Genomic DNA, 18,397 nt, shown 5'->3' with positions numbered 1-18,397 from the left:
AAATGATTTCTTCTTTAATTTTTTTGAAGTGGAAGAGCATGTTCACACAGCTCACGTTCACCAGGGCAGTGTGAAGTACGGCATGGTGACCCTGGAAAGTTAAAAGTCACTGAAAATGCATTACAGTGACCAAGTCCTAAGAGAATACAAAGGATTCAGATGAAGAGATTTTAAATCCATGCAGGAAATAAAGAGAGCGTCCATCAGCGAGCCCGGCTGCCTGCGTAAAGAGTGAGAATATTTTGCGGAGTATGTCAGGTCTCAACTAAGGCAAATACATAGCTCAGTGTTTATGGCTTTCAGGAGCTATGTTACCTTTCAGTTAATCCTATCTACACCTGAACAGATATGTCAGTCTGTTTCATAGATACAGCAATGTAAAACCAACTGAATTTCAACATAAAAGTAACAAAAGGACCGTATTTAAAGTTGTCTACCAGGATGTGTAACACTGAGAAGCAGCTGACTCTAATCACACTCCCCCCAAAACTGCAGCTGATCCAGGTACCCGTCACTTGCGAGGAGTGGAGTCCATGGAAATAATAGTGAGCTTTCCTCCGAAAGCCATCCTCCACGGCTCTCCGGCCCACTGACACCATACTGCGCTTTCAGCTTCCCCATCTGTAATCAGCATGTGCAGGGACGGGTGTTCATCTGGCAGGTCTTGGCCACCCATGACTATGCACCCTCTTCTCCAGCCTGGGTGAGAGCTGCCTGCACCGTAGAGGTGTCCTCGCCACCTCCTCTGATCTTGTCCAGAGAGTGCATCTCCTCCAGCAAAGCACCAAGCATTTTTGGGCAGGAAGCCACAGATGCAGCAGGCAGAGCAGCTCAGCAGGGGGAAAATGGGGAACCCAGTCAGCGAACGGGGCCAAACTCCTTGCTCACGGCCAAGGGACGTTGTCACAGGAGCTGCTTTCGAGGGCTTTCCCATGCTAAAGCAGTGACTTCTCCCTCTCCGCCTCATCAGCCCGTGCCCTTCAGGGTGAATGGCAATCAGACTCCTTGATGATCTGGACTCCCATCAGCTCCAAAACCCCCAGGACTGGTAGAAATTCCCTCCTCAGGAATGGGCCCATCACTTGCTCTGCCAAGTCAGGCCAGTGAAGGCATCCCGCGCCTCCTCAGCGGCTGACACCAGCTTCCAGCCAAGCACAGGGACAGACCACGGCACTGCTGGCGGGGAGCCGGGGGGGAAACACTGAGACATTTTGTGCAAGAATACAGACGTTTTATCCTTAATCTTTAAGGGTCTTAAAACATCAGGTGAACTGTGGAGGGGCTGGTTTGCAAACGACCCAGGGACACAAGAGAGGTGGGAAGTGCTTCCCTGTGCGGCAGAGGGGCTCAGAGCAGACACAAGCCAGCAGCACCCGGCTGTGGCCGTGGCCGCGACTCGGGCTGAGAGAGTGCAATTACCTGAACTGGCATTTCTCTGGGACCTCGGGATTAATGATCAGGTTCTCATAAGAAGTGTCAGGAAACCTATTACCTCCCCATAAATACTCAACAACATTTTAGAGAGTTAATTTATTTTCCTCTCCTCTTCTCTTCTTCTGCAATTTGCATTATCAGTTGCTAAATGTATTATGGCACGCTTTACTCCCATTCACCGCTTCAAAGACTTCCCTGTAGCAATTTCATAAGTAATTCACTACTTGATCTTATAACTCCAGCACATATTGTCAACCACAGAAATTTTATTTCAGCCCAAATCGCCATCCTTTTGAAAGTTAATATTCATTATTTTCCCCTTGTAGAGTTTCATCTGCTCTACAGCAGGAGAAAGAAAATACTTTGGTCTAGCTGGAACCATTAGGTGGAGGTCTGTGTAATGGAGACATCCCAATGCTGCCCGTTAATCTCTCCACTGGAGCTGAGGTCATTTGGAAAATATGAATTTTCCCTTTGCTCATCTCTGATCTCTGATCTGAGGCATAATTTCTTTTTCCGCATGGACCCTAGAGTAAACAGAGCTGGTCATCGTTTAAGCACATCTGGCATCTTACCTCCAGGAACAAATTATGATGTGAATTTATAATGCAGGGGTCCTCAAATCCTCACTGGCCCATGGGCGAGTGATGTGGTGGCACACACCATTGCACCGGTGACCGCCTTCTATCACAAGCAAATCCATAGGATTCCGGCACCTATGCACAACAGCCAGCACTGGGAAATCCCTGTTGTCCTGTCTACTGAGGACAGTCATGAAGATCCCTTCCTACGTTTTGACCCTTTTGCATTACCAGTTGGATATATATGAACCAAATGCACTAGCCCTTGGCAGGGCTCTTGGAAAAAATAGCTTTTGAGGTGGTCTTATTTTCTGAATTTTATATATATATATATACATATATATATATATGCATTTTGGTCTTTGCTTCTCCAAGTAGGAGAGTGAGCCTTTGTTTCTGCAGTGGCAATACCTTATGGTGTTGGCAGACTCTTGTCCTACCGTAGCCAGAGGATGAGGAAAATGGCTTGTCTGGCCTTTGCTCCTGGACTGGTCCACACCGACAGTGCATCAGGCAAAGCCACAACTAACTCACCGGTGGTCAAGACCCCAAGATGCCATGGCAAGGGGAGACACTGCTTCTCACCAGTCACTGCCTTGAAGGGTGCTCAGCTATTTGACAGAGAAATTAACACAACAACAAAATAAAAATGAATTAAAATCAGCATGAATTTAAATAAATCAGAGCTAGGAGGGGAGCAATTCCTCTCTGGGGCCAGCACAGGTGCTCAAAAACCTCATGTATGGAGAAGTCAGCAAGAGCTGGGCATTGCAATATCGGTGTCCTGCACTGGGCTATCACGATTGTAAATAAAAATGCTTCCTGGAAAAATACTTAGTTCTTGAAGAGGAATATTTTAATTTTGAATGATGATGCCTCCTGGTAGCTCTTCATTTCTAGGCTGCCCAGAAAGTAAAACTCCAAGAGGGGCCTTATTTACTTTCTTTACAAATATTTTCAGAATTTTTTCTTCAGCGAGAGGCAGGAGGATCTTCTCATCCTGGGTCAGCAGGATTTGCAACCCAGAGGGGCAGCATTAAGAGCACGAACTGCTACCGCTACGCTGCGAGGTGGCCAGCCCCGAGTGTCCCGTCGGGGCTTGTTCCAGGCTGCGCTTCTCCCTGTCTAGCATCAGCTGCTTCCAGGAGCTGGGAAGCTCCCGACAGGGTCCCAGCAGACTCAACCACTACATTTGGTGCTAAATTCAACCCACCATTCTGTGAGTTGTATCATTTTGCTGTTCATCCGTCCACCCGTGTATTGGTCAGGTGTTTTTCCTCTGATCTCATGTGTAAAGCATAAGGTAAGATATTGGTGTGACGCCTGGCTCGCAGCTGAGCGCTAAAGAAAATAAAGAACCCAAACAACGTGTTTTAACATTTGCCATTAACCTTGAAAGATCCCTTCCCTCTCATACTGGGCCTGTTATTGCAATATACTTCAATATACTAAATACTTGTGTTAAATCCTCTCTAACAGATCCCTTATTAGGCTAAATAAAAGTCAGCTTTCTTCCATATGTCCCACCAAGATCCCTAATCATCTCCATTGTTTTTCTCTTGGCTTCCTTAATATTATCAGTATGCAGCTTAAACAGGAATTGCCAGCTTAATCATCTGCTTTAACAACAAGTGTTTAATAATTGCAGGTGTAATTATTCACAACACTGACAAAATTTGCTATTCACCACTAATTTCTTCAAATTACTGAAGGCATAAAGCAAAAATAGACTAGTTAGAAAGACATTCATTTCTAATCAGGTTTCGCTACTGTTGTTCAATGAACAAAATCTTCAACCCAGCATTCCAACAATATTTCATTACAATATAAGAAAAATAAAGCTAATGGTGGCTTACATGCACACACGCTTTGGATTTTGGTTAGAAACACTAATCCCAGACCTCTGTTGGGGTGTGTATCCACACCAAAATGGTGCAGCACCAGCCACCAGTGCATTTCCCCACCTTGTTTTTATCCTATTTATATGTTCTGATTATTCCCACAACCAGAAAATAGAGACACACAGCACAAAACCCCAAACAAAGGATTGGCATGAAACCAAGTCCCCCCTTGCACTGTCACCTCCTCCTCTCCATGAGGTCAGTGCATCCGAGGGGACGTTTCCCAGGTGTTCCCACCTGGGACAAGACTTTTCAAGAAGAAATCCAGCAGCAGGGCGCAGGTCCCTGCACCACACAGGGCAGGTCAGCGCTGGATGGTCTCTCCCATGGGGTCGAGGGTGATGCGGCTGCGGCACATGAGGTAGGAGCAGTGTAACTTGGTTTGGTGAGGTGAGCTCCAGCCCTGGGAACCCCGCCTGTCCAGGAACAAGGCAAAGCTGTGCTGTCAAACACCAGGCTTGCCCTAGTGACTACCCCAAACTCTTCCTAAGTGTTGGATCTAAGATAAAACAGACACACAGAGTTTTCTGTCCTAGTGAACTGTGCTGTGTCCGGGTCTGTGTCTGGCTAACCGCGGCTCTGGGCATCAGTACAGTGGGGAACGAGGGATGCGGGACGCAAGCCCAGGACCGCAGGCATTTCTCAGCCTATAAACACAACACATTACCCCAGGGATCTCTCAGATATTAAGGATGCAGGCTTGTGGATATTTGCTAATTCAGATGTGGAAGTCCAGAGCATGACTGAGGTTAGACTTGATACTCTCACTTCTGTCCAGAATATCTAAGCATTGCAACTTCACCTGTAAAATCAGTGTATAGGACGGTATAGATATATAAACGCATAAACATTTGTTTTCAAAATAATGTCAAAATAAGCTTTTTCTAGGCATCCTAACGGATATGAAACAATAATAAACCTAATAAAATCCTACATGATATCTAGGTAGCAATGCTGAGGTATAACAAAAGTATACACAGCTTTACTTTCCAGTTCTTCAATATCAAACTCATCCTACTTTCCTGTCATTTCCAAGGAGCTGCCGTGCACCTGGCACAATTATTTCATGCATCTCTTCAGATGAATAGATGTTGCCCTGCTCTGGCCTGTGAAACCCCATTGCTGCCAGAGGGAGCGGTGGGTTCGCAGCAGATCCGGCAAACAGGGCACCAGCCTTTTCCCTCGGCGTCCCCAGGCACGTGGCAAACAACAGCCCCACGCTTTTGCAGGGGAGCAGGCTCCGAAAGGAAGGCTCTGCCTGACTTCACAGCATTGCTGTTGGGAACCGGGCGGCATTTCTCGAGTCGCCAGCCTGCAGCACTGCCCGAATCGCTCCCCGCTGCGCCCCTCGGGCAATGGCTCTAGGGGACAATTTGCAGCTCCTGCAAATGGCTGTAGAAGTTTATGGAACTGGCTGATTTTTGCTGGTCAAATAAAAAACCATAATAAAAATTGGTTTTAGGGTCCATGCACTTCCAGCTTGAAGTCCCCTTTCTCTCTGGGTGATGGTGACAGTTACACAGCCGAGCAGCGCTGCTTTCCCTGCAATGCTCTCTACCTTCAAATACAAGAGGTAGGAGAAAGGGAGACTAAAAGGAACACTGGATGGCAGACCTAACAAACTATCTCTACTGAGAGCGAGCCCTCGGTATGACAAAAGCACTTCAAATATGTTTTAGCCAGAAGTGTCAGAAAATCAGTCTTTTGCAAGCATTTCTTCTAATTAGCTCTTTGCAATTCATGAGGCCTCGCGCGGAGCAGGCAGCTCTCTTTCCCAGCGGAGTCCTGGCTGCTCCCGCAGCCCCACGCTCAATTTGCTCAGCTAAGGGGTGCTAATGCTTCAATATGCAGCAGGCATTTTCTTAAATGTTGAAAGACTTAAACAAATTATAACCATCCTATAATTTGGCAGGTTAGAAAAGAAGCTTTTAAAGAGCCTTGTTAAATGAATGACTTAAACCTTCACCCCAGGCTATTTTTAAAATTCATTTGTCTGCACTCCAGCGAGGAGGAAGGCACAAATATATGCATGACCCATGTCTAAAATTTTGATTGCTGAGTTAGTTAGAAATAAGCTACGATCTTTGTGGCTATTAATAAATGATTTGGGGAAATGGTGCTGGAACATTGGTCACTGAAATAGCCACAGCTTCATACCCTTCCTCCACAGACCAAGAATTGGAATGAGATTTATGGAAGATTTTATGGCAAAGGAAAGAAGCCGTAGCACACCACCTCCTTGCAGCAGAGTTTTAACACCTAATTTACATGCTCCCTTCCACTGCAATGTGTGCACTTTTAATCACGCTAATTATAAAGTGCCCACTTGTCATGATGTTGTAAATCAAGATATGCAAAGAGAGCTATGCAGGAGTTTGCATAAAAAAATAATGCTGCTCCATCTACCCCATCCCACAGAGCCACGAGGCACCTACGCTTTGTGTCTCTGCCATCAGGAGTAGTGTGAACTCATGGAGCACAGCAAGGACCTTGCCTCAGTTGAGATCTCTGCAGTAGAGGGAATATTTAACCTGGCACCTTCAGATGCTCTGCAGGAGCAGAAGGTGCTAAGCCAGGAGTTGCTTCCGCTCTGCCACTGCATGTGCCACCAGGAATTGGGAAGGGCAGAGGGTATCGGAGCAGAGATCGAAGGCATGAATGCTTGCTAAAGGAAACAAGGGCTAAAATACTGCTAGAGGAAGCAGAGGTGCTTCCTTCCTAGGAAGCAAGGAGAATCCCTCACTAGATGTGAATGCATTTTGTGCACTCCGTGGGAAACAAGTTTCCATGTAAACAATTGAAATGTGTTTAAAATGGACATCTGCAATTGCTTGCATAGGCAGACCTCTGAGACCATTAATCCCCTGAACTCTGTTACCTCTGTATTAAATCAGTATCATAACCTGCAATTTTTCTGTGTAAAGTTTTTAATGCTCATGTCTTGTTCATGCAATTTGGGAAAGGAAACAGGTTTAGAAATAAGCAGTTCCCCATGCACATTTTCATTCATAATGTATCTGCTTTTAACTGCCTTGCCTATAACCTCAAGGTAACATCTAATATGGAAAAAAAAATAATACACCGTCTGAGTCTACAGTATGTGGGTAGCAGTTACTAGTGGGAAGTAAGGCTTTCAGGGTTTTGTTGCTGGTGTAATCAAGGGCTTCACTGAATTAAAGATGTTGTAACTATTCAATATCTTTTTAAAATGGTCTTAGAGACCTCCATCTCATTCCTAACAAAACCAGAAGAATACATCACATCCCTGCTGTATTCATCCTCCACCACCAGCACGGGTGGAACCCCTCTCTGAAGTGACATCAGGGGAAAGAACTCTTGGACTGCATCCGGACACAGCACCAGAAACTCCGCTTGGTACAGATGGCAATCTTCTCCTCTTGGAAGCCCCAGACCAGATATTCCTGTTCCTCTCACCTTCCCAGAACCCTCAAAGAGAAACTGTAGGAGGTCTTAGGATGTCAGAGAGAATATGAAGCAGCCCTACAGCATCTCACTGTTAGCAGGCCCTAAGTCAGCTGTAGAAATGATTATGAATTTAGTCTTCAGATGAAACAGAGCACCACACAACTAACCAAGCTGGGTTTCACATCATCAGGCAAAAGAGAGATAAAAAGACATAAAATATTTGGAGGTTAAAACGTCCTTACAAGCCCAAAGGCTCAATTGCATGGTCTTGACCTAGAGAATAAAATAGATTTAAACAGACCATATGACATTAGCACTCACTGCCACCAAGTGTAAATCAAACACAATGTGAGGACATGTTTCTACAGTTAACAAAAGCTTCGTAGATAGCATTGCATCACCTGTAAGCGTCACCCCAGAGCTGCATCACCACCCCATGAGACCTAACACAAGCAAAATGAGGTTTAAGCTCTGCAACCAGAACGCAACAGCTCCCTGCAGCAGCTATAGCCTGCTAAGCTGATCCATCTGATGTGCACCAACGCTTACCCTTGGTGATTCCCCTTTGCCACCTGGCTGCTCACACACACCTCAGCTGCAGCCACATCTCTGTGCTTTGCTCTGTAGTTCCAGTTTCTGGCTCATGATGCTCCAGCACTGGTCGCCACTCCATAGCATTGGTCTCCACTCCAGCCCCCAGGACCATCCTCCCCATGCATCTCACCCTTCATTCCAGACATTGTGGCACTGTGAGCGTCCCCCAGATAACATGCTCCACCTAACCCCTAGACCATGCTTCTTACCTGGCTTCCTAGCCTAGGACTGATCTTCCCTGGTCCTGGACTTCAGCTTCACAACCTTTAATATCTGGTTCATATTTCATATTTACCCTTTCTCCTCTCCAAAAATGTGATCCAGAATCAGACCACAAGTGAGAACAGCTTTCTGTAATTGCTGTATGCTTCATCCTGCCCAAGTGTCAAATCTGACTGCAGACCAGAGGGGAGTTCTGATGGATCTGGTATTGCAGCAGAAGCAGACCAAGGGCTTAACTGAAGCAGTGAGGACTCACCCATCACAACAGCCTATGTGTCTGCACAGCCTTCTACTTAGAAAACCTGATTGCTGGTTAACAGCAGGTTATTTTATTGCGTGACGCTGGTTGTCAATGAAATATTGATTTAAGACAAAACAATCCATTGTTACAGAACTTACTCTACTTGGGCAAAGATGGTACAGCAGAAAGCACTACAGTCATGAGCTTCTTACAGGATAAAAACAAAAGTGTAATGAAATGGCAAATTGTTCATCTGTATTTTCAAAGGTAACTTCTCCATATCCGTACACGACGGTGGGAATAATTTAAAGAGTAAGAAATAACAAAATATTCAGACCCCTCTTATTTAGGCATTAAAAAAGTAAAAGGAAATGGATTAGCTGCTTCCTTTCTGATATAGGCTGCTGGTCTAGTTTAGAGACAGTCATAAATTTAACATTATCACCAGGGACATAACAAGAAGCAGCTTGGACCATAAAAAAGCTGTCTATATATGTACAAGTCATTCTCCAAAAAAACCAGTTTTATTTGGATGTGTGCACAACCTGCTGCTCTTTAAATCTTCAGAGCACTGAAAACATGACATTTTTCCCCAAAATCCAGTTGAGTCTGTCCTGAGAAACAGAAGTACTCATATATAAATGGGATGATACTGTCTGTGAGTGAGTTTCTTCCTGCAGGTTGGGCAAGAGTTGGCATTCCTAAGGGAATCACGGAGGCACTGACTGCAGAAGACATGGCCGCATTTGGTTGACACAATCAGCCGTCCGCTTTGCACGATCTGGAAGAAAAGAAACCACAACAGGTATTTGGAGTGAAGAATTCAACTTTGCTGCTCTCTGGGCACCAGGCAAATAGCACTTGGAGTATCTGGGATCAGGACATTACTACTACAATAATAAGGAACCCAAAGACCGTTCAGTGCCGTCTTGGAAAGTGTTTCTCCCGCTACGTACACCACGAAGAACTGACTTTGAGGTACAAGCTAGTTTCACCTTAAATCCAAGGTCTGTACTTCAAGCCAGCTGTCTGTAGTGTCCCACGTAACCCAACAGAGCTGCACAGCTCACCCTCTGCCCCTTCTCCCTCCAACCAAAAAGAAACGATGACAACATGTGGATCCTTACCTCCGAGTAGCCATCCATGCAAATCGGACAGCTAACGGTACCAGACGGCCTTGTGGGAGAGAGAACAAAACCAGAAAGAACACACATCCATTAATTGCACCGTGCATTGAGGGTTACCGATACATCAAACGTCATGTAATCACCCGGCTGCACAGACGAGCCATGACGCATTTCATCTGAAGAGCCCTGCGTGCCTTTAACTCTCTCCGTCCGGTGCATTTACTAAGTAGTTAGGGTCTGCCTTACCTAAAGGGAACAGCATCTCAGGTTTCAGTAGGGGGAAGACGCAGTTAGTCACCCTGCTCCATTATTAGAAGTAACAGCAATCTACAGCACTGTGCAGTATACGTATGGCAGTAGTAGCCTTCAGCAGGTCATAAAGAAGAGTTTTGTAACATACCCATCTAGCTGTCCTTTCCAGAAGTGAAAGCGGTTCTCAGAAGTTAAAACATCCCCTATTCTAATTTAGCAACATCCCAGCCCAGTAACATAGTCATATACCAAGAACGCCTTCCTTAGAAAATGCGTGATTTTACGAAGCATGTTTTCAGACTGTTTGGCTGTGTCTTTTATGTATTGCAAGCATTTCTGCATCTCTTGAGCCATACCGTAAGATACATTAGCTAATGATTTCATGAACAACAGAAGAAAATTTTGTGCTGAGGTGGTGGTTTGTTTTTTTTTTAATGAGTCCTCTTCTAGAAATGGAATTATATTTTAGGTCTGAAGTTTTCACACAGTAATCAAGCAGAACCCAAAAGCTTGGAAAAAATCAGTTTCTACTCTATGCCAGAAATTATACTTATAGAAAGACACTGTATCTCTTACATACACATCACTATCTCTGGTTTCATCTTCATCATCACTAATCAGTATATAGATGTCCAACTGTCTCTGGCCTCTTAGTCTGAGATTTCTCCTTTGTTGTTCATTCTCTGTAATTTAATTTGGGTAAGTTAGATATATTATAAAATATATATCCCTGGAACTATCCTTGAAATGCACAATTATAAATATTCTATAACTTTCTTCCTTAGTTCCTTCACTGCAATACAGGCTAAAAAAGCCTTTTGGCACCTTCTTATTCAAAGCAGATATTCCAGTGCTAAAAGTGCTAATTGAAATCATTATCGACTTTGGGCTGACACAACTTCTGTATGTGGAAAATAAGAAAATGTATTTTGAGCAGCTTTGCTGTGTTTTGTTTCAGGTACTTTCTACAAGCTCTGACAGCGACTATCAAACACAGATTGGATCCATTCTCCAAGACCCTGGCCAGACACTTTAGCACTGTCCTTTGTCTTTTGGTAAATGCTGTTTCAATCCATGCTGCTCAAGTTCGTTGGAAAAGAAAAAAACCCTCAAGTTTAGGGCAATTCCATTATCAGTTGTAAAACGTCAACTCACCTTCAACAATCTTGCATCAATATATATGGGAAGGGAGAGAAAAAGAAAACACAATTAGGCTTTGGTGTGCACCCCCAGTGTTGCATACAAACACCAGATAAGCTAAGCATTACAACAAAACAAGCTAAGAATGGTAGGATATCACTCTCTTATCTTGATTAAGAACGTAAAAAGTAGTAGTAAATTAGCTGCTGCTCTGAAAACAAGTGAGTGGCTGCTTCTGGTTCCGCTCACGCTGCTGCGGAGGGATAGGAATGGAGGCAGCTTCTGAACCATCTGAACACCCTCCTCCCTGCTCCCCAGTGTCAGTACCCTAATTTGACTCAGGCTGGAGGAGACTCTTTCCCTCTTTCTCCCTCGCACAGGCAAATTCAGGTGTGATATCCACAAGCACTCCATATTAGATTAACAGCTGCCAAAGAAAATAAAAAAACCAGCCCCAAACCCGCTATTGTCTTGGGTGGAACTGGAGCTGGGCCAATGCAGATTATGTTGTAAAGTTCCAGGCCTTTCCTTTGCAAAGGCTCAGGAACAATCCCAGCAGGAGATACTCCCATGCTATTCCTGCTGCTCGTTTCTGGTTCCGCACGGCAGCAGTGGCATCCCAAAACTGAGGTTATAAACTACACTGTGGACTGGATCGAATACTATTCTAGCTTTACAATAGTAGTGAAAAAAGTGGATATTTTTTAAGACTTCTTGGAGTAATAAACTGAACTGGTTTGTACCATGGTCAGCTACACTTGCGCTTGGCATCTCTCTGACAGGAGAACCTTAAACTGACATTGCAGCTAAACACTTTGTATCTGTGAAGTCAAACACTAACTGTTATCTCTTTTACTTTTTATTAAATCATTGGCCTATACCTTTGATATATCTGGAATAGCTTCAACTTTAAATTGCATCTCCTTACATTACGTTACCCATGACTGCTACATATTCTCCCCCAGTTCTGGAGGAACAAGCTATTTTAGATTACCCTCCCCGCTCCTCCAAAGTGCACCTCCAGAGCAGCTTCTATGTTGACCTGCAACGCATGGCTTTCATGCACTGACAAGTCAACTTTGAACTTAAAACTTACCCTTAAAGTCCGATTCTATCAGGGAGCGCAATACAAAACTAATTTGACCACAAGATTTAGATAAGCGTGCCATTCCCGACTTACCACAACAGAATCATTGTGCGTTAGATCAACGACTACAGGATCGGAAGATTCACATGTGAGATCTACTACTTCTTCACCAGCTTCAAAACACAATGTTAGAATCAAGATGAGAGATCGCAGAGGAATAAAATTGCCTGCCACTATAGAACAGCCTGAGGTATGATTCAGCCTTGCCCTATCCCTCTTCTCTTCAGGAACGTATCCAACATTTCACTCAAGCTTTGCCCTCCACAGCCCACCTACAGCACGACCACCACTGTCTTCTGCAAGTTGCAATGCAAGAGGAACAGCAGCTGAGCTCCTCATACAGTTCTGTTGTATGACAACAGCTTGTGGGAGGTACGCAGCAAGGGCTTTTTCATCTCACATAGGAGAATGTTTATCACACAGGATAAAACATGAATCATATACGACATAATAATTTTACAGTACCATGCTGTAAATGTTCCCTTGAGGGATGGGGCATGATGACTAATGACAAACTTTCAATTATCTTCTTAAAACTTGGGAGCTGTCAAACTGAGTTTGCCACTATCTGTCGTGGCAGCTGCAGTAACTCCCAGCTCATCAGAGCAGACATTCAGATGTTGGAGCAGCACTTGAGTACCTTTCTTACACAACTCGCCTATCACTAGGAGTGAGTGTACCGCACCTCAGTAACAAACTAAACCCGTTGTCAGTAGGCTTGCTGTTTAGAGGTGCCATACTAGACCCTTTCTAAAATCCGAGGTTTCCCTTCCTCCCCAGTAAAGGGCCTAGAAACTGGCAAAAATATACGTTAAGTGGGACCCCAACCCTCCGGAGGCAGTTTATGTTCTTCCCAAGTTAAAGAGAAAGCTTACCACTTTCTTCAAGTTCTATTGGCTCTGCTTCTGAAGCCATTTCTGCGGTAGAAGCCACCAGCCTGTTTCGTTTCCGAGCTTGCCTAGAATTAGCTGCTCCTCCACGGCGCTTTCGTTGAGTCTAAGAGAGAACAAAGCCTTAGCATTTTCTATAGCAGTAATACTAACGTGGCCCTCATCTTTGCAGCACCAATGAAAGCACACAAGGAGACACAAAACACTCCCCGCAAAGGCTGTAATATGCATCGGATGGTGCTACGGGTCATTCCTACCTGAACGCATCGCATCAAGGAAAAGACATCACCCCAGATCTCTTACACTTGGCTCACAAAGAAAAAACGTACTGTCCTGCTTTGCAAGTGAGAAGACTAGTTCACAATTACATCGGGTTTCTGCTCACATTGCAAGCTTTTCTGAACTATTGCTAGCACCTAGAGAGATTAAAAATCTGAAGTATCACAGCACATGAAGTTACATGAAGTTTTAATATGCTTATGTTCCAGCGTATTTACTACAAACTCTTAAAAACATTTCTAGAGGAACCATAAACACCACGTTTTCAGAATCAGGGTTGCATTGAGTCGTAAAATACTTACTGTGCTCATGGTGTGTCTTGATCTAAAACCACAGAAAAAGTCAGAGGTACAAATACCAAGACGTTAATTGCAAGGAAGCTACAAGTATCAATTCCTTATCTTCCTTTAGGTAGTCCGCTGTTAAAAAGTCCAGATTTCTCAGGGTCCGAGAACGACGTTCTTCCAAGCCTGTCAGAAAAAAAGAGAGAAGATTACCTATCTGTAATGCTTGTTCTCTTAAATACACCCCTCCCCAAGATTCCCATTCCCGAGTCACCACTTTCTGTCCAACGCTAGAGGGGAAGTCCCAGCGTTTGGTATCTGAGCCTCAGATACCTACAGCTGGGCCTGAAGTCTCAGTCATTCTTACCCATTTCCTAAACTAAACACCAGAATAAGCTAGTTTGTTAGCAAACGAGACAAATACTAAGGAATCCCAATTAAGTTGAACTGAAAGCAATTGATTGACTCTTGAGGCAATGTCTGCGTGTGGTACTGAAGTTCACATCTTAAAGCTTGCTCACGGTAAAATCATCCTGTGTCCAACACAAAATGAGGGGCTGGAGGGGAGGCAGCAGGGGCACCCCAAACAAGCCAAGTAACTAATTTTAGAAGACAAAGCATTACAAATTAGTAGGTAAAATATTTTCTTTAAAAGAAGTCATAAAGTGGTTATAAAGCCTAGGGATCAAGCCTGCCAGACAACTTGCATTTTACTGCACAAGAGACCAAACAAAGGCCTTAACAGACAACTTGGTGTCCAATGACCAAGCCTACAGAAAGCTTGGTTACAAATCTACCTTAAAAAAAAAATCACCTCTTGACACACAGCTGCTTTTTCCTTCAGGAGTCTGAAACCATCTATAATTCCCTGCCCCCATATGTTTTTTACAGGTCTGACAGCACAGAAGCCCTGGCAAGCCTTAAAACTAGTTAAGTAATGTAATCCAAAGGTAAGTGTTACTAGAAGGCCTATTCCACTGTGGTCAAACAAAACAAGAAGGCAAGGCAGAAACCCACTTGCTCCAGATACTGACCTTGACCTATGCTGCAAAGACCAGCTCAGAGTCCTTCAGAAAGAGGGCACAGCCAGGAACAGCCCGAAGATGCTCCCTGAGCTGTGACAAAGCAAACCTCCGCGAACAAGCGGGAAGAAATGCATACGCAGGATCATCCACTGCATTTGCGACAAAGCAGCTTGACTACATGAGTCCTCCACGGTCCTGAACAATCTAGAAGATTTAGCTCACTGCTCTCGTCACAGTTCTGGATTATTACATCAGCTTAAAAGGTGCAAATTCCTGCAGATGGTATAGGCCCTTGTCTACTCTGTGTAGACCATGAACATTGTTGTCCCTGAAAAGGGATGGTACAGGGCCACTGTCAAGGTGTAGACATCATGTTATGGCCTCAAAGACAAAATGAAATAATGCCGAATGCCAGATTTCTGGAGTTGGTCATTTCCAGGTAATTAGTCTTCTCTAAACAAGAGTTGTAGGGACTTTAGGCAAGACTGGACAAGAAGACCAACAGACACACAAGGACATGATCTAAAAGCATAAAATAAATCCATAACTAGTCTATAGTCCTCCTCAATACACAGTTCAGTATATATGGGAGCACTGCTCAGTTTACTCTGGCTCCCACAAACTTCACCACCTGTACTGAAGTCGGAAATGAAGGACTTAGAAGAGGTCAAGAGGACTTGCTTGAATGTTAGGTTTGAGCTAGGTGTATATCACAGTGAGTTAAAAAGTCATCTTACCAAAGCTTGGATGACCTTTGAAATCTCCTCATCACCCAATCTCATTATGGATTTTGGGATGTCCCCCCACCCCTCCCCACCCCCCTTTTTTCCCCTGTGTCAGTAGAAAGATCAAAACTAATTAGCAGGCTATTAATGTATTTTCAGGTTAAGAAACACCGAGACCATGCAGTGGGATGGAATGGCACTGGTAGTCAATGATAACCTTGAGTTAAAGGAAGCCTGACTGATTTTTTTCCTCTTAAACTTTCTCTATATTTCTTCAATTACAAATCTTTAAGCCCAAAGATATATTTATGCTCAGTTTTAAGCAACTCATCAGTTTTCTCCCATTTTGTCATTTTAAAACTGGCCCTGGATTGCAAAAGCTAAAGGGAGACTAAAGAAAACATTGGCCTGATACTTGTGGAAGATGGTCACCTGGCTAATAGGGATGAAGAAAAAGTGGAGGCATTGAATGCTTTTTTTTTGCCTCAGTCTTTAATAATACTGATAGACCTTGGGCTGCCCGGTCCCCTGAGTCAGAGGACCACAAGTGCAGGAACCGTACCTTTCCATTTGTGGACACTGAAATTGTAAAGGACCAGCTGTATCAGCTGAATGTTCACCAGTCCATGGGGCCTGATGCAGTTCATCCCAGAGTACTGAAGGAGCTAGCGGACATTATGGCAGGACCCCTCTCGATCACCTACCAAAGGTCTTGGGAGACTGGGGAGGTTGCTGCTGACTGGAAGCTAGCCAATGTTATTCCAGTTTATGAGAAGGGCGTGAGGGAAGACCCAGGGAACTACAGAGCTGTTAGTCCACCCTCAGTTGCCGGAAAAATTATGCAGAAGATCATACTGGGTGCTACTGAAAGGCATTTAAAGAACAATGCGATCATCAGGCACAGTCAACACAAGTTCACATAATTTGATAAGCTTCTATGATAAGGTCACCCGCCCAGTGGATGAAGGGAAGGTGGTGGATGTAGGGGTTTGGGATTTTAGTAAGGCTTTTGATACTGTCCCTCACAGCATCCTTCTGGACAAGTTGTCCAGCTGTGGGATGAGCAGCTTCACGGTGTGCTGGGTGAAGAACTGGCTGAAGGGCAGAGCTCAAAGGGTTGTAGTGAATGGGGTACATCTGGCTGGCGACCGGTCACTAGCAGCTCAGTCCTCAGGGCTCAGTCCTAGGGCTGGTCTGGTCAATATATTTATCAATGGTCTGGATGCAGGAGTTGAATGCACCATTGGCAAGTTTGCTGATGATGCCAAACTGGGAGGTGCTGTTGACTCTCTTGAGGGACCAGAGGCCTTGCAGGGGGATCTGGATAGATTGGAGCATTGGGCGATGATTAATGACATGAAATTTAACAAGTCCAAGTGCCGGATTCTGCACCTAGGACGGAGTAATGCTGGGTACGAGTATAAATGGGGAGAGGAGTGGCTGGAGAGCAGCCCTGCAGAACGGGATCTGGGGGTGCTGGTCGACAGCAGGCTCGATACGAGTCAGCAGCGTGCCCTGGCAGCCAGGAGGGCAAACCGCATCCTGGGGTGCGTCAAACACAGCATAACCAGCCGCTCAAAAGAGGTGATTAACCCGCTGTCTTTAGCATTGGTGCGGCCTCACCTCGAGTACTGTGCACAGTTCTGGACCCCACAATTTAAGGAGGATGTTCAGGTCCTTGAATGCATCCAGAGGAGGGCAACGACGCTGGTGACAGGGCTGGAAGGAATGTCCTGTGAGGAGTGGCTGAGGACTCTGGGTTTGTCTAGTTTGGAGAGAAGGAGGCTGAGGGGCAACCTCATTGCTCTCCACAGCTTCCTGAGGAGGGGACATGGAGAGGGAGGTGCTGAGCTCTTCTCCCTGGGATCCAGCGACAGGACGCGTGGGAATGGTTCACAGCTACACCAGGGGAGGTTTAGACTGTACTTTAGGAAGCATTTCTTTACCGAGAGGGTGGTCAAACACTGGAACAGGCTTCCCAGAGAGGTGGTCGATGCGCCAGGCCTGTCAGTGTTTAAGAGGCATTTGGACAATGCCCTTAACAACATGCTTTAACTTCTGGTCAGCCCTGGAGTGGTCGGGCAGCTGGACGAGATGATCGCTGTAGCTCCCTTCCAACTGAAATATTCTGTTCTATTCTAAAATGACTTAGACTACCTGTTATGTGCCAGACTTAACGATCGGTGAGTCCACAGGCAGATTCTGGCCACAGTGGATGAAATTTTCAGAACCGTTACGCGTAACTCCCTCTCCCAATACGAACCTAATCAGTTTTGACAGTTTTAAGATTTCTGCAGTAGCAGAAAATGCTTTCCGTGACAGGAAATGCTTTAAAAGAAAAAATCAAAACTTACACGTGTGGTATCTCAAGAGTGTTCCTCGCAAATGTGAGCAAATCGCCGTATGTTCTCACCTGGGACGTAGGAGACCAGGGCTCAGAGTTTGCTCCCTATCAGAGAAAGCCGGGAACTGACTTTCGGTCTCCCGCATCCTCAGTACAGGGCCCGCCAAGGCAACCATTTCCATAAGATTCTGTGTCCAGGTAACGCGAGTTCTCTTTGCACACTCACTTTGAAATACTACCAATCAGGTAAACCTCTTCTTACCAGAGAGTAAAGCTGTTTCGCAGGACAGCCAGAACTCGGGCAGACAGGGTAGGGAAGAAGAACAATGCAACTGGAAGCTGCAGAAAGGCATCGGTCTGCTGTAAACAAAGATCAACAGCAAACATACGCACTTCATGAGCGTTATTAGCAGCAGCATAATTCAGAATAATGCATTTACTCACACAGCAGCTGTTCAGGTCCCTCATAAAACACTTGTTCTAAGACCAACTGAATAAATCAGATTACGAGTAGACCTCTAATGCAGTGCATTTGCATATGGAAACAATTCTGGTCAACATGCTCTGTAAGTTGCTTATACATACAAAAATGGCCAGCCTGAAGAGAAACGGGTTTTTTTCTTCTTTTCCTTAAAGTGAAGAACTTCATAAAAATGTAAGCAAGAAAGACAAATAAGAGGGACAGGAAAAGAACTTCAGGGCAACAACAGCTACTTCGTTCGTTTGTTCGGAGAAGAAATAAAATAAGCTTTATGGTGACTTTCAACCCGCTATGTGCCTGGTCC

At 44.8% G+C, this 18,397-nt stretch overlaps 1 protein-coding gene across 1 annotated transcript; it reads right to left on the bottom strand.

Annotated features, from left to right (window-relative positions):
• Positions 1 to 8,447: 8,447 nt before the first annotated feature.
• Positions 8,448 to 13,703, bottom strand: LOC140652053 (E3 ubiquitin-protein ligase RNF4-like). Its single transcript, XM_072862337.1, has 7 exons — positions 13,537 to 13,703; positions 12,941 to 13,061; positions 12,099 to 12,178; positions 10,934 to 10,943; positions 10,359 to 10,461; positions 9,527 to 9,575; positions 8,448 to 9,180 (listed from the first exon to the last, which is right to left on the bottom strand). The coding sequence occupies exons 1-7, from the start codon at positions 13,543 to 13,545 to the stop codon at positions 9,031 to 9,033; spliced, it is 522 nt and encodes a 173-aa protein (XP_072718438.1). The 5' UTR covers positions 13,546 to 13,703; the 3' UTR covers positions 8,448 to 9,030.
• Between the last annotated feature and the right edge of the window lie 4,694 nt (positions 13,704 to 18,397).

The sequence above is a fragment of the Ciconia boyciana genome, chromosome 5 (genome assembly GCF_034638445.1).
Source record: "Ciconia boyciana chromosome 5, ASM3463844v1, whole genome shotgun sequence".
Classification (NCBI taxonomy): Eukaryota; Metazoa; Chordata; class Aves; order Ciconiiformes; family Ciconiidae; genus Ciconia; species Ciconia boyciana.
This window is presented reverse-complemented; position numbering and strand designations above follow the sequence as displayed.